Here is a 13,951-nt window from a genome sequence, read left to right on the forward strand (position 1 = left end):
ATGATTTCTTCTTTTTAAACTTATTGTCTAGAAATAATTTCAAACTTACAAAAGTAATAGTTTCCATATACCCTTCATCTAGCTTCCACATATTCCATAAGCACAAGGATCAAAACCAGGAAATCAGATTGGTACTAGATTATACTGATATTATTCAAATTTTGTCAACTGCCCCACCCTTCTCCTTCAACACCCTGTCATCAGTCTCAATGACAGCTACTTCTTACAGGAAGAGGACCTGGGGCAGACTGGGGGAACCTCCCCCTCCCCAGAGCATTTCTGTGGGGTCCCCCGTGTCCAAAGTCAGACGGCTCTGCGGCTCCTGGGGGCGCAGCCTTAGGTGGGATTCACAACCTTGACGAGGAAAAGGCTGCTCCACGTGAAGTGGTCGAAGACCAGGAGGAGGAAGGGCCGGTCGAAGCGGACGGTGAGGGGCTCGGACACCGCGTGGGCGGTGATCGCGGCGGGGGCGTTTGCCCTCGCGCCCTTCTCGTCCAGCTGCAGCCTGGACTGATGCAGCACCTGTTGGGTGGGGACGGGAGGCGGTGGCGGAGCGTCCGCTCTGCGTTGGGAGCCTTCCTCGCCGCCTCGCCCGGGCTCCTCCCACCCTCGGTTTTAGGGACGGGACGGCGAAGCGGAGGCTCAGAGAAGGTCACCTGCTGGCTCCTCGTCTAAGTGGCGGCCCCAGGACTGGAGCCGAGGCCTGTCCGCCTCCAGAACGCGGGCTGCTGGACTGCCTCCCCGAAAGCCCGCGGGTGGAGCCCTCTCCGTGGAGGTCGGGGGTCTGGCGGCCCGAGCTGGACTTCAGCGTCCGTGTGGGCGCTCCTGACCGGGCCCTGGGCGGGCACAGGGAGACCTTTCCACTCTGCTAGGTAAACGCCAGGGTTCAGGTTATGCAAAGTGCCCGCGCCTGCTCTGTGTGGAAAAGGGCCATCTCTGACTGCTGAAACGGTTCTTGTGATCACAATTAGAAGGAAAGCAGCAAAGCGCTTGAGTAGCTTGTATCAAGTCTCGGGTGGATCAGAACTGGCTAATTAAATAACACACCCTATGGGCCGGGGACTCGCATTCACTGCACAGCAAGGAACTGCAGGCTCTGAGCGGCTCTGGAAATAGGCACGTGGCTGGGCAGAAGCTGGGATAGGAACCCCTGCGGTGTCTCAGGAATCTGAGGTTTTGAGTCAAACAGAGCCTAGGTCAGATGTCAGACTAAGTCCTAGCTCTGTGAGTTATTACCCTCCCGAGCCAGAGATTCCTCCTCCGAGAAACTGGGATAACCCCCACCTGACACGGAGGTAGCTGGACTCAGTCCCCACACACCGCGCATCTTATCCAGCACGATCCGTGTGCCAGGGAGCACGGGGGTCAGAGCCTGTGCTTGAGGGAGGGGGCTGCCACTACAGCCTCCTCCTGTCCTCCCTGTTTTGTCACCTGTAAGGTCCTGTGCGGGCAGGGCCACGTGTGCTCAGTGGAGGCAGACCCAGTGCCTAGCACAGTGTGGGGCCCACAGTAGATGTTCAATAGATGTTTTCTGAATGCGTGACTGAATCCCAGACCACGAAGTGAAGACGAGGACAATGAACGTAATGGCGGAAGGCTCCTGTGACCTCATGTAGACATGTCCCCCCTTCCTGGTTCCTTTTTGTCGGGGGCCGCTCACAGTGCAGCCACGACGACTGTGTTGTTCACAATGCCCCCTCGGAGTGGCCTGGTAGAGCAGGCAGACGTCCAGACTGCAGCCCTCCCTTGTCACCATCTCCCTGTGTGACCTCAGGGACGTCACATTTCCTTCTGAGCCTCCACCGAGCCTGTTGTAGGACTAGGGGCTGGGACAAGCCCTGGGGCTCCCAGCCTGGGGCCTAGAGGCCTCCTCATGAATGGGCTCCATGTTCCTTATTATTATTTGTATTGTGAATTTGGGGAGAAAAATGGGCTCTAGAGACACTTACCTTCAGCGGGGTGGAGACACTAGCCTCTCTGGTGATGCCTGAGAAATCTGCCTTGTTGTTGTGCAAGTCTGCAATGCCCAAGTCCCTCAGGATGTCCCCGAGGTCACAGGCTCCGGAGATGGAGACCTTCGGGATGTACAGGTTCAGGTGTCTGCTCGGCGGGGAAGCAGATGGGGTTAGACCTTCCCGGGGCTGGGCCTGGCCAGCCCGACCCTCATTCGCCCTGCGATCCCTCCAGACCCTGCCTCCCAGCCGGACATGCTCTTTGGGGAGGGGGAGGGGGCAGGACAAGACGCAGGATCACCTCTCCCCCCACCACACAGGCAGCTTCCTCTTTGGGCCTCTGAATTGCAAACTCTTTTCTTCTCAGATCTTTCTTTGAGCTGACTCCACCTGTGATACGCTGGACCACTGGACATTGAAGACAAGGGTCCCTAAAGGAGTCCTTGTGGTCCCCCAAGCACCCCCTGGCAGACGCTGAGGAGTCAAGGAAGCACCCGGCTGGGAGCAGGGGTCCTGGCCCCAGCTCTGCCACCCATGCCCTGTGGCTTTAGCCAAGTCCTGTCCCTCTCTGTGCTCGTGTCCTCATCAATACAGCAAGGCAGCACAGCACAACAAGGGCCTCTCTCAGGGCCCTGCAGCAGGTTCCACTGGATACAGCAGGTTTCTAGAAAGGTAGGTGGAATCAGGCTGGGGCTGGGGTGGGCACCTGCACGTTTTTACCTATCAAGGCAGTAGTTTCATTTAAAAATTTCTTCCTTTTCCTGCTCTCCAGAGGGAGAGAAGATGCCAGAAACCCTGAAGCTGGGGGGTGTCAGCATAGGGCCCGGGATCTCCAGCAGGAGGAGGGGAGGCACGAGACCTTCTCTTCACTGAGCAACAGCCACCCTGGGGGAAGCCTGGAGCTGGCAACCTGCCAGTCTGAATTAAGAGTTACTATTCCAGGGATGAATGGATTAAATTAGATCCCTGCATTGAGCTCCAACATTCTCCTCTTCCACATTCCTTGTGCATTTGCCTTTTTCTTTGCAAATATCATTGCAAAGATCTGAGGAGGACTTGAAGGTGAGAGGGACGTGTCACTTCTCCTCTAGATGGGAAATGGCAACTGAGAGGAAGGGAGACCACCGACACCAAGCACCAGGCAGACGTTCTTCACCTTTTTTATCTCATCTAAATCTAGCGCGCACACACACACACAACCTTATGAAGATTCAACATCTTGAATTTCCAGAGACTGAAACTCGAGCTGAGCATTTCCCCAGTCACACCACTGGGAAGCAGCAGAATTGTGAAGAAACCAGGACTAGTTGCCTCAAAGCCCCATCGCCTCACCCTCGGAGAGCTGCCCGCAGGACACAGCACAGCGGGTTGGTAAGTGACAACAGAACAAGGGGACAGAATGGCAGGCTGAGAGGGCGAGCGCTCTGTGAGGGGGCACAGAGGCTTCCCTGGGAGGTGGGGTATGCTGGACCCTGAAAGATGCATAGGAGACCCAGCTCTGATACATTGGAGAGCTGGGGGTGGATGTGGGGGTGATACTGGAAGGGGGGAGAAGGGGTGACTCCGGCGTGGAGGTGAGCAACCGTAGGGCCTGTCCTCTGGGACCCCAGGGGACATCATTCGGAGGGCGTAGAGAATTCATGCCCAGTGAAATATGAGGACTAAAGGTGCAAAATTTTACCTTGGATGTTTATTTTTAAAAACTTAGAAGAGAATGGCATGTGTTATTGGTTAATGTTAAAGTATTTTAGTAAAGAGATTATTTTTGGTGCAAAAAGAAAGATTATCCTTCACCTCCTTTTCTACAGACTAGGGTCCAGAATTTGTTTGAATCGTGGTGCAGTGTCACCCCCTGGTGGCCCTGTACCTGAATTACAGGTTCCCTTCCAGGGGTGGGGGTGAGGTGGGGATGGGACAGTTGACATGGGGAAGGGCAAACAAATGGATCCCTTCCGTCGCCTAAACACAGCCTCCCGTGCATGTGTGTGCACACACGCGCACACACTCAAGGGTAGGTGTGAAGAGTCTAAGAACGCCTCTGTGTCCCCCAGAGCTACAGGAGATCTCTCTGACGCACAGCGCTGACCACACCGCCCTTCCCTGCAGGACTGAGGCCAAGCTCCAGGCTCTCCCACGTCTACTCACGGACCAGGATTAACCTCCCCAGAAGCACCCAGCATCGAGCTGCTCTCTGAGGGTGTAATTCAAAATAGAATAACTCGAAACGATAAAACACAAAACCTACATATATAATAGAGTAGAAGAGCTTCTTTCTAGATTTTCTGCCCACAAAATTCTTGGATTACAAAGTTCATCCAAGCAGTGCTCATCTCCTTCTTTGCTGCTGCGGCGCCGCCTCTGCTGGCGCCCCGGCGCAGCCTCCTCGGTTGGGGCCATTCCCTCTTCTGCGCATGCTCTCGGGGCTACTTCCGCTGGCTGAACTTCGCTCGGACTTAACGCACAGTTCAAAGCGAAAGCAATCGGTTCTGCAGCCACGTCCCCAGAGCGCTGGGGCACCGTCAGGCATCCCTCCATCCCCCCCAGCATTTCACCCATTTACACCTCCTTCCTTCCTCTCGCTCTGACGGAACTGTCGTCAATGAGCCACCATTAATTCCACCAGCGTCTGTTCTCTGCTCTGGAAGGCATGTCTTTGAGGTCTGTGTTCTGCCTTAATCACCGTTCTATGCCTTGTGCTTAGCTTAGTGCATGGTACACAGCAGGCGCTTCCATTTATAGTAAACGAATGAATGAACGAATGAATGAAATGGCACCTGCTCCATGAGACTTCCTGAGCTACTCCAGATCCAAGCGCCCTCTCCCTCCCCTGTGTCCCCTCAGCCCTTTGAGTCTGCACCATCCTACCCACCACCAGGTCCCACGTCAGCTGGCGTTATTCTGATTGCTCGTGCACAGACAGAACTAGGATCTCCCAAGAGTGAGGATCACGTTCTCAAGAACATCTGCTCCCTTCTCCAGGGTGATAATCGGGGCTGAGCACATGCTTGACCATAATTTTGATTGTCCTCTATCTCAGAGGTGCCTGGGGCAAGATGGGTTCATTGGTTCGTTCATTCATTCGTTGCTCGCTCACATTTTCAGCCAACCCTTCCTGAGCGGGCACTCCGACCCGCCCCTTGCTTGGGCCTGAGATTCACTGGCTGGTTCTCCTCCTGATCACCGGCCCATCAGCACACACACTCCTCACTCTCTTCTTCCTGACTCCTGTATTACCTACTTAGGTCATTACTTTCTTGCTTATTTACTGATTGATTGAAGAAAAGTTAGTTCCTGTGAGTGACTTAAGAACCATTCATAGGCTTTGTGTTGGTCCCATGATGGATATAGTGGCCATTTTAATTATATTTTTTTATGAGGTCTCTCAGGAATCTTGAGCAGTGCTTGGTTTCAGGTCAGCAAGATAATAAAATGGATAAGTGGGGCGCTGGGCAGTTGTTGGACTCAGTTTAAGAAAATGATGCAAAAATGTGATAGTACAGAGGGTGCCTATTAACCTTCCAGGGAAGGGGGACCTCTTTGTGGAATGCCCCTAAGTATATCAGTGTCAACTGACAGATGAATAAATAAGTGTGACCTCTAGGTAGAGAATCTTATGGCCTTTGGGGACCCAGCAGACTGGAAAACAATGAGCCCAGAGTCTGGGGGAAGGAGGACAAGGGCTTACCTTCTGGTCAGGGACTCACCCCACCTCTGAATGGTGTCCCGGCTCAGCGTGGTGATGACTGTGTCTATCTTCCCCTCGTCTGGAAGGACGAAGAAGACAGTCCCATTGTGCGTGTAGTCCAACTGTACCAGCCGGCAGGGAAGCACTGGGTCATTAAGGTACTTGATGGCGCGCGACTGGAACATCATGGGCACCTTCATCACGGTCGTCTCGTTCATATAGAAGTTCTCCTCCCTAGTGCGTTTCTGGTTGAAGGGGTGTACCCATGTGCCTGGGAAGAGGAGGGAGAGGGAGGGCAAGAGATAGGGCTGTGAGAGCAGAGGAAAACGCAGCTTGGGTGGCAGCAGAGCGCCAGGGGTAACCGCTAAGCAAGTTACACAGCATCCCCCCTCACCCCGGAAGGTCACCACCAGAGTTGCTAGAGTTTCCTGGTAAGATATGAAATTCCCAGAGGTTTAAAGCCTGTTCCATCCTCCACCCCTTGGAACGGATTGAGGAGTCTCTCCATTTCTGAGATTGACTTCTAAAAACGGAAGGAGAGAGGGAACAAGAGAATGCTGGCCCTAGGATTTGGGGGTAGGATTCAGTAAACCAGAGTTGGGCCCTGGAGTGGATCCTGGGTTGGAGGGCTCTGGAAGTGGTGCAGGGTCTCAGGCTGTGAATGAAAAGCTCCTGGGAGATTTTGGGCAATGGACCATCCTTTCCATCCCTGACCCCTGACGTCCTGGCCACAGAAGCCTAGCAGGCAGCCTGGCCCCCCCAGAGGATTGTACCCACTCCCCTGTAGGAGGCTCCTGAGCTCCCTCATGGCCCCAAGGGCTACACAACATTTCCTAGGGACGGAGTCAAGGTGAGAAGTTTCCTTCAAGGTTGCAGACTCCCACCTCCAGCTGGACTCGAATCCCCTCTACCATGTTCCATGATGTCATCATGCAATCTGTTTGTCCCTCTTGCGATGGGGAACTCACTACTTCACAGATGGGACTTTCCACTACTGGTCAGCTCCGAGGGGAAGAAAATTGCTCCTTAGACCGAGCCAAAGCCTGCCTGATTGCAATGCCTGCCTCCTGAGCCTCCTCGGCCCTTCTGAGCTTGTTCTAAGCAACTCCAAGTCCTCTTGCAGGTGATAGAACTTTGGATATTTAAAGCCATGGGTTGTGTCTCACCAAGGCACCCTCTGCTCTAGGTTAAGTCTCCCCAGGTTTGGGGATGACTGAGGACCCTGAGTCCAGCAGGTCCCAGGTGTCCTGGCTACCCTTGACCTCAAGCCGAGAAGTCCTTGGGAGGGCACTGTTTCCCAACTGAGGCTGCCTGAAGGTGGGCAGAGCATAGCTCCAGGCAGACCCTTCTCCATCCCACAGCCTGTGGGATCTATAGACCATGAGGCCAAAACTCGCGGTTCTGAGCCAGCTTCAACCCTGCTGTAAGGACCCCTAATGGAGACCACAGGGAGGGGCCAGAGGATGTAGGGAAAAGAGCTTTGGATGCAGAGCCTGGAGGCCCAGGGGCTATGCTTGGTCCATCCCTAATGACTGAGTGTGAAGCCACAGTCTGGCTGTCTCCCAGCAAGTGAGATAATTTGAGGGTTCTCAAACCATCCTCCAAAGGAAGTCTGGGCTCCTCAGAACTGAAGGGGATGGTGTTTTATCCAACTTATAGGAAAAAAAGAATGTGGATAAAATACTTTTCAGTGTTAGGTTTTTCATCCTTAAAAGTTTGCTGCTTGGTTTATACTGAGTATTTCTTTCCCAGAAGCAAGCATAACATATCCAGTGTGGCGCAAAACAGCATACAGGATGGGGTCTAACCTCTACTTTAAGGGATTTCTTCCTGAATATTCTTGGGCTATGAAAACTCCTGGTAGAGAAACTTAAGAATTTATGGGGTTGGGGCCGGACCGGTGGTGCAAGCAGTTAAGTGCACACACTCCACTGTGGCGGCCCGGGGTTCGCCAGTTCAGATCCCAGGCACGCACCAATGCACACAAGCCATGCTGTGGCGTGCGTCCCATATAAAGTGGAGGAAGATGGTCATGGATGTTAGCCCAGGGCCAGTCTTCCTCAGCAAAAAGAGGAGGATTGGCAGATGTTAGCTCAGGGCCGATCTTCCTCACCAAAAAAAAAAAATAAATTAATTAAAAATAAAAGAATTTATGGGGGTTATCTGAGAGAGAAAGAGGATTCCTCTGGAAAATCTTTTAACAATATTTTAATGTTCTCTAAAAAGAGTTGTCAAGACAGTGCACTAAGTAAGGAAGATGTCTTCTCCTGCATTCAAATGTTCAAAGCCTCTCTGATTTTATTACCAGGAATTATTGTTTCCCATCAGCTCTGGCCCATGGTGGTCCTGAGGATGCTGAGAAACCATGAAAGAAGTCCTGTGCCGAGTTATGCCATGCCAGCATCTGTGCCACCAGCCCACCCACAGGTGCTCAGGCCCCTCTCGGGCTCAGGAGGGCCCTTGCTGTTCCTGGGTTTACTGTGTCTTTCTCCCAAAACTGTGTTGCCAGAACCTCTATGCAACCACTTTTGAGCTCCTTCTATGTGCCAAGCACTATGCAAAGGCACTGGGGCCCCCAAACAGACAAGGATGCCATGCACAAGGGTGTACAGTCTAGAGGGGGCGATGGCCCGTGAAATTTGTGGGAGCACCCTGAACCATTTCTGCGCAAATGTTCCCAGACTCCTTGGCCCTCCCACTGTCAGGTGTAGAGAATCCTACTTTCATATAGAACTACAAAAGACCCCAAATATCCAAAGCAATCCTGAGAAAGAAGAACAAAGCGGGAGGCATCACACTTCCTGATTTTAAACTATATTAAAAATCTGTAGTAATCAAAAAAGTATGGTACTGGCATGAAAACAGACACCTAGACCAATGGAACAGAATGAAGAGCCCAAAAGTAAACCCCCACATATAGGGTCAACTAATATTTGACAAGGGAGCCAAGACGACTCAATGGGGAAAAGATAATCTCTTCAGTAAATGGTGCTGGGAAACTGGACAGCCATGTGCAAAGGAATGAGACTAGAACCCTCTCTCACACCACTCACCAAACTTAACTCAAAATGGAATAAAATGAAAGACCTGAAACCATAAAACTCCTATAAGAAAACATACGAAACACCTCCTTGATGTTGGTCTTGTCAATGATATTTTTGGCTACGACACCAAGAGCACAAGCAGCAAAAGTGAAAATCAACAAATGGGACTACATCAAACTAAAAAGCTTCTGCTCAGCAAAGGAAACCATCAGCAAAATGAAGAGGCAGCCTATGGAATGGGAGAAAGTATTTGCAAACCGTATATCTGATAAGGAGTTAATATCCAAAATATATAAAGAACTCATACAACTCAATAGCAAAAAGACCAAATAATCCAAATAAAAAATGGCAGAGGATCTGAGTAGACATTTCCGACAGAAGACATACAAATGGCCAACAGGCACATGAAAAGCTGCCCAACATCACTGATCATCAGGGAAATGTGAATCAAAACCACAGTGAAATATCCCCACACACCTGTTAGAATGGCCATCACCAAAAAGACAAGGGATAACAAGCGCTGGTGTGGATGTGGAGAAAAGGGAGCCCTCGTACACTGTTGGTGGGATTGTAAATCGGTGCAGCCACTACGGAAAATAGTATGGAGGTTCCTCAAAAGATTAAAAATAGAACTACCGTATGATCCAGCAATCCCACTTCTGGTAATATATCCAAAGGAAACGAAATCACTAACTTGAAGAGATATCTGTTCCCCCACATTCACTGCATCATTACTTACAATAATCATGACAAGGAAACAGCCATAGTATCCATCAATGAATGAATGGATAAAGAAAATGTGGTGTTGGGCCGGCCCCGTGGCTTAGCGGTTAAGTGGGCGCGCTCTGCTGCTGGTGGCCCGGGTTCGGATCCCGGGCGCGCACCGATGCACCTCTTCTCCAGCCACGCTGAGGCCGCGTCCCACATACAGCAACTAGAAGGATGTGCAACTATGATATACAACTATCTACTGGGGCTTTGGAGGAAAAATAAATAAATAAATAAAATTAAAATTCTCCAAGAGATGCTTTGAGCCTCCTTGGAAAAAACTCTTTAAAAAAGAAAATGTGGTGTATATATATACACAATGGAATATTATCCAGCCATCAAAAAAGGAAATCCTGCTATTTGTGACAAGATGGATGAACTTGGAGGGCCTTATGCTAAGTGAAATAATGAAATTTCTCAGACAGAGAAAGACAAATACTGTATGATCTCTTTTATATGTGGAATTTAAAAATGTCAAACTCATAGAAACAGAGAATAGAATAGTGGTTGCCAGGGTGTGGGGTTGAGGGAAAGGGGGAGATGTTGGTCAAAGGGTACCAACTTCCAGTTATAAGATTAATAAGTTCTGGGGATCTAATGTACGGTGTGGAGACTGCGGTTAACAACACTGTATTATAGACTTGAAAGTTGCTAAGAGAGTAGATCTTAAAAATTCTCAATGCACACACACAAAGGTAACAATGTGAGGTGATGGATGTGTTAACTAACCCTATTGTGGTAATCATTTCCCAATATATACATATATCAAATCATCACGTTGTACCCTAAACATACACAGTATTATAAGTGAATTATATCTCAATAAAGTTGGAGAAAATAAAAGCATGCTGCCTTGGCCTGTCTGTCACCCTCTCCATCCTCCAAGGAGGGAGGCCTCTGCCAGGTGGGTCCCCAGACTTGTGCTGGAGAATGCGCAGGGAAAGACCAAGAGGCAGGAGGAGTAGGACTCCCTGAGATGCTGAGTCAGTCCAGGTAATAAAGACCTGGAGGCGGGCAGCTGGCTAATGGGAGGCCCTGAGTGAGAGCTGGGGAGGAGAGAAGTGGGTGCATGAGGAGTCTTTGCTGGGGGCTTTGATTTGGATGATCTTTAATGTTGTTAAGAAATACATGTTAAATATTATAATTACTTTTTTTTTTTTTTTTTTTGCTGTTTCACCAGCACTTCTTTGAATATGACTGCTTAACTGAAACTGAACCACTTGTGTCCAGGGTTACACGTTCTACCAAGATGATTGTTAAAATGAGATGTGGGAAAACTGCAGAGGATGCCTGTGAGAAACAGTGATTTGCCTGAAGGAATCAGGGGAGGCTTCATGGAGGAGGTGACTTGTGAGCCAAGATTTGCAGGGTGGGAAGAAATTTTAGGCAGTCAGCCAAGTTGATGGAGGGCTCAGGGGACAAAAAGGGCATGGGCTTTGTGGCAGGTAGAATTGCCTCCCAAAGATGTCCATATCCCAGTCCCCAGAACCCGTGAATATGTTATGTTACATGGCGAGAGGAATTTAAAGTTGCTAATCAACTGACCTGGAGATGAGGAGATTATTCCACATTACCCAGGTGGGCCCAATAATCACAAGGGTCCTTAAAAGTGGAAGAGGAAGGCAGGAGGGTCAGAGTCAGGAAGGAGATGTGATGATGGAAGCAGAGGTTGGAGGGATGCGATTACTGGCTTTGAAGAGGGAAGGAGGCCATGAGCCAAGGAACGCAGGAGGCTTCTAGAAGCTGGAAAAGGCAAGGAATGGATTCTCCCCTAGAGCCTCCAGAACCTGCCAACACCTTGGTTTTAAGCCATCATGACCCATTTTAGACTTCTGACCTCCAGAATTGTAAGATAAGAAATTTGCATTGTTTTAAGCCACCAGGTGTGTGACAATTTGTTACAGCAGCAACGGGGAACTTGTACAGCCTTCCATGGGGATAGTCATGCTCCAGGACATGAAAGGAATTCAGTGTGGTTGGACACTGTGTGTGTGTGTGTGTGTGTGTGTGTGTGTGTGTGTGTGTGTGTGTGTGTGTGTGTGTCTGCTGTGTGCTGGGAACTTGCAGGAGGGAAAATGTTGAGATGTGAGGCTGCAGAGGACAGAGAAGCAGATGACTCCGGGCCAGGGTTTCTCAGTCTTGGGACTATAGCCATTTAGGGGCAGACATCACTGTGGGGGGCTGTCCTGTGCATTGGAGGACGTTGAGCAGCCTCCCTGGCCTCCACCCACTAGATGCCAGTAGCACCCCTAGCCCCAGTTGGGACAACCAAAAATGTCCCCAGACACAGCCAAATGCCCCTGAGGGTGGATGGGGGTGGGGATCACCCTGGGTTGAGAACCACTGCTGTTGTAAGGAGTTGAGATTTTATTCTCAAGGATGATGTATCCCTGAATTGTCAGATCATAAAAACAATTGGGGGAGGGGGCCTTGTTAAAAATACAAATTCTAGGACGTTCCTGAGGAGGTATTGCTTCGGTAGGTTTGGCGTGGGCTCTGGAATCTGTAAAGTCTCCCTGGTGATTTTGGTGAACAGGCACTTTGGAAAAACCTGCTCCCAACTGGCGATGAGGGACGGCAGCCGGGCTGAGGCAGGACCTGCTCACGGCTGGCTGTGAGCACTCGAGAATTGGGTATAGGATGGCTTAAGGGCCATCTGGGAGTTCCTGAGGGTGGGGATCCATGGGGTTCTAGGCTGTGTTTCCAGCCATTGGCTCAGTGCCTGACTCACAGCCAGGCCTCAGCCAATATTTGTAGACTGTGAGGCAGCCAGACTGTTCCTGGTTATGTGTTTGGGCCTTGAACCAACCTGCAAGAGCTTGGGCAAGTCACTCAAGTCTGCTGGGTGTCATTTTGATCTTTCGTAGGATTATATAATTCCACCTTCCTAATAGGATTATGGTGAAGACGGAGACTCACAGACATGCTTGTGCTTTGTAAAATCAAAGGCTTTACCCAAGAATGCACCCTGGGTTTTGATAGCTGTTACTATTCTTGGAAATATAGATGGGGCCTTGTCAGAATGGGATGGGTGGAGGATACCTTTGAAGAAGATATAGTTGACCAGGATGAGCAAGGCTGGGCTGTCCAGCTCTGAGAACAAGTCCACAATTTTCCCCTGTGTCTTATTCTTGAGATACTCATTGATTTGTCTCCTGGCTCTGGCCCAGTCCTGGAAATCTGTAGCCAAGGCCTCCAACTCATAGTAGCGCTTGGTGTCTGCTGAGAACGACTCCAGAAGCTCCAGGCTGCAGTCAAAGAACAAGGTGTTGCCCACAATCATATCCAAGGTGGTGTTTGACTCTACAAGGAGGTGGCGGAGGTGCTGGAAGCCATGGTGGATCCTGGGCTCAGACATCTTGGTGAGGTTGAAGCCCAGGCCCTGAAGAAGCTGGGTCCGTTTGTGGCCACAGGCACCCAGAGACAGCATAGCCAAGGCCATGGAGATGCTTAAAGGGGAGATGAAGACATTCTTGCCAGGAGCCGAGACCACAAGGTGCTTATACAAGCTAAAGGCAAAGTCAACGTTGCCTGGAGCCAGTTCCCGGTGAGGGCTTCTCGTGCTCATGTCAGCATCAGGGTCCTTAGCTTGGATGGTCCAGAGACCATCAATGGACAGCCAGAAGAGACAGGTGTACAGGGAAAGCAGCATTGTCCAGGTTGCCTGGGCCCTGCAAAATCAGGAATGCTTGTTAAATGATGTGGAGTCTCCAAGGCAGTGGCATATAGTGGAATGGTAGCCAGAAGGCCCCATTCAAGCCCCACTTCCTTCCTCCACATTAGCTGTATAACCTGGGGCAAGTCAGGACTCTGGGCCTCAGTTTCCTCATCTGAAAGTATAAATTATACCTGCTGCGAGTTATCACCTACCTGCCAGGTACCCAACACTGACCTAGGTGTTTTGACTGTATTTTCTCATCTAACCTCCACCAATAAATGAATAAAGTAGATATTATTATTCTGATTTTAGGTAGGCAGAAAGGGAGGCTCAGAACAATTAAATATCCACCCAATTGATATATTCAAAGTACTGAAAGAAAAAAAACTATCAACCAAGAATTCTATAACCAGCAAAACTGTCCTTCAAAAACCGAGGGAGAAATTAAGACATTCCCAGATAAACAAATCTGAGAGAGTTCATTACCACTGGAGCTGCCCTGCAAGAAATGCTAAAGGGAGTCCTGGTTGAAATGAAAGGACACCAGAGAGTAGCTAGAATCTGTATGAAGTAATGAAGATGTTGAGTAAAAGTAAATACATGAGCAGTTATAAAAACTAGTATTACTGTAATTTTGCTTTATAATTCCACTTTTTATTTTCTATATTATTTAAAAGACTAATGCCTAAAAAGCAATTATTAATCTATGTTTTTTATTCTATTTTTTTGATGAGGAAGACTGGCCCTGAGCTAACATCTGTGCCCCTCTTCCTCTATTTTGTATGTGGGATGCTGCCACAACATGGCTTGATGAGCGGTGTGTAGGTCTGTGCCCGGGATCCAA

At 49.9% G+C, this 13,951-nt stretch overlaps 2 protein-coding genes across 2 annotated transcripts in view; one reads left to right on the forward strand and one right to left on the reverse strand.

Annotated features, from left to right (window-relative positions):
* The window catches only part of PPP4R4 (protein phosphatase 4 regulatory subunit 4), a 221,834-nt gene that overhangs the window by 121,994 nt on the left and 85,889 nt on the right, over positions 1-13,951 (forward strand). The gene's annotated exons all lie outside the window — the stretch shown is intronic.
* SERPINA6 (serpin family A member 6) lies at positions 311-13,116 on the reverse strand. The gene is made up of 4 exons (XM_087448015.1): positions 12,492-13,116; positions 5,638-5,908; positions 1,950-2,100; positions 311-522 (listed from the first exon to the last, which is right to left on the reverse strand). Exons 1-4 carry the CDS (start codon positions 13,099-13,101, stop codon positions 337-339), a joined length of 1,218 nt encoding a protein of 405 aa, XP_087304141.1. The 5' UTR covers positions 13,102-13,116; the 3' UTR covers positions 311-336.

Source organism: Ceratotherium simum, chromosome 24 (genome assembly GCF_057802395.1).
Source record: "Ceratotherium simum simum isolate JZ-2026a chromosome 24, ASM5780239v1, whole genome shotgun sequence".
Lineage (NCBI taxonomy): Eukaryota > Metazoa > Chordata > Mammalia > Perissodactyla > Rhinocerotidae > Ceratotherium > Ceratotherium simum.

Coding starts and splice junctions, on each gene's coding strand:
- SERPINA6 (XM_087448015.1), bottom strand. CDS start 13,101: ATGCTGCTTTCCCTGTACACCTGTCTCTTCTGGCTGTCCATTGATGGT. Junction 5,909..12,491: donor CAACTATATCTTCTTCAAAG/GTATCCTCCACC, acceptor TCCTCTTCCCAG/GCACATGGGTACACCCCTTC. Junction 2,101..5,637: donor GGTGAGTCCCTGACCAGAAG/GTAAGCCCTTGT, acceptor CCCGCCGAGCAG/ACACCTGAACCTGTACATCC.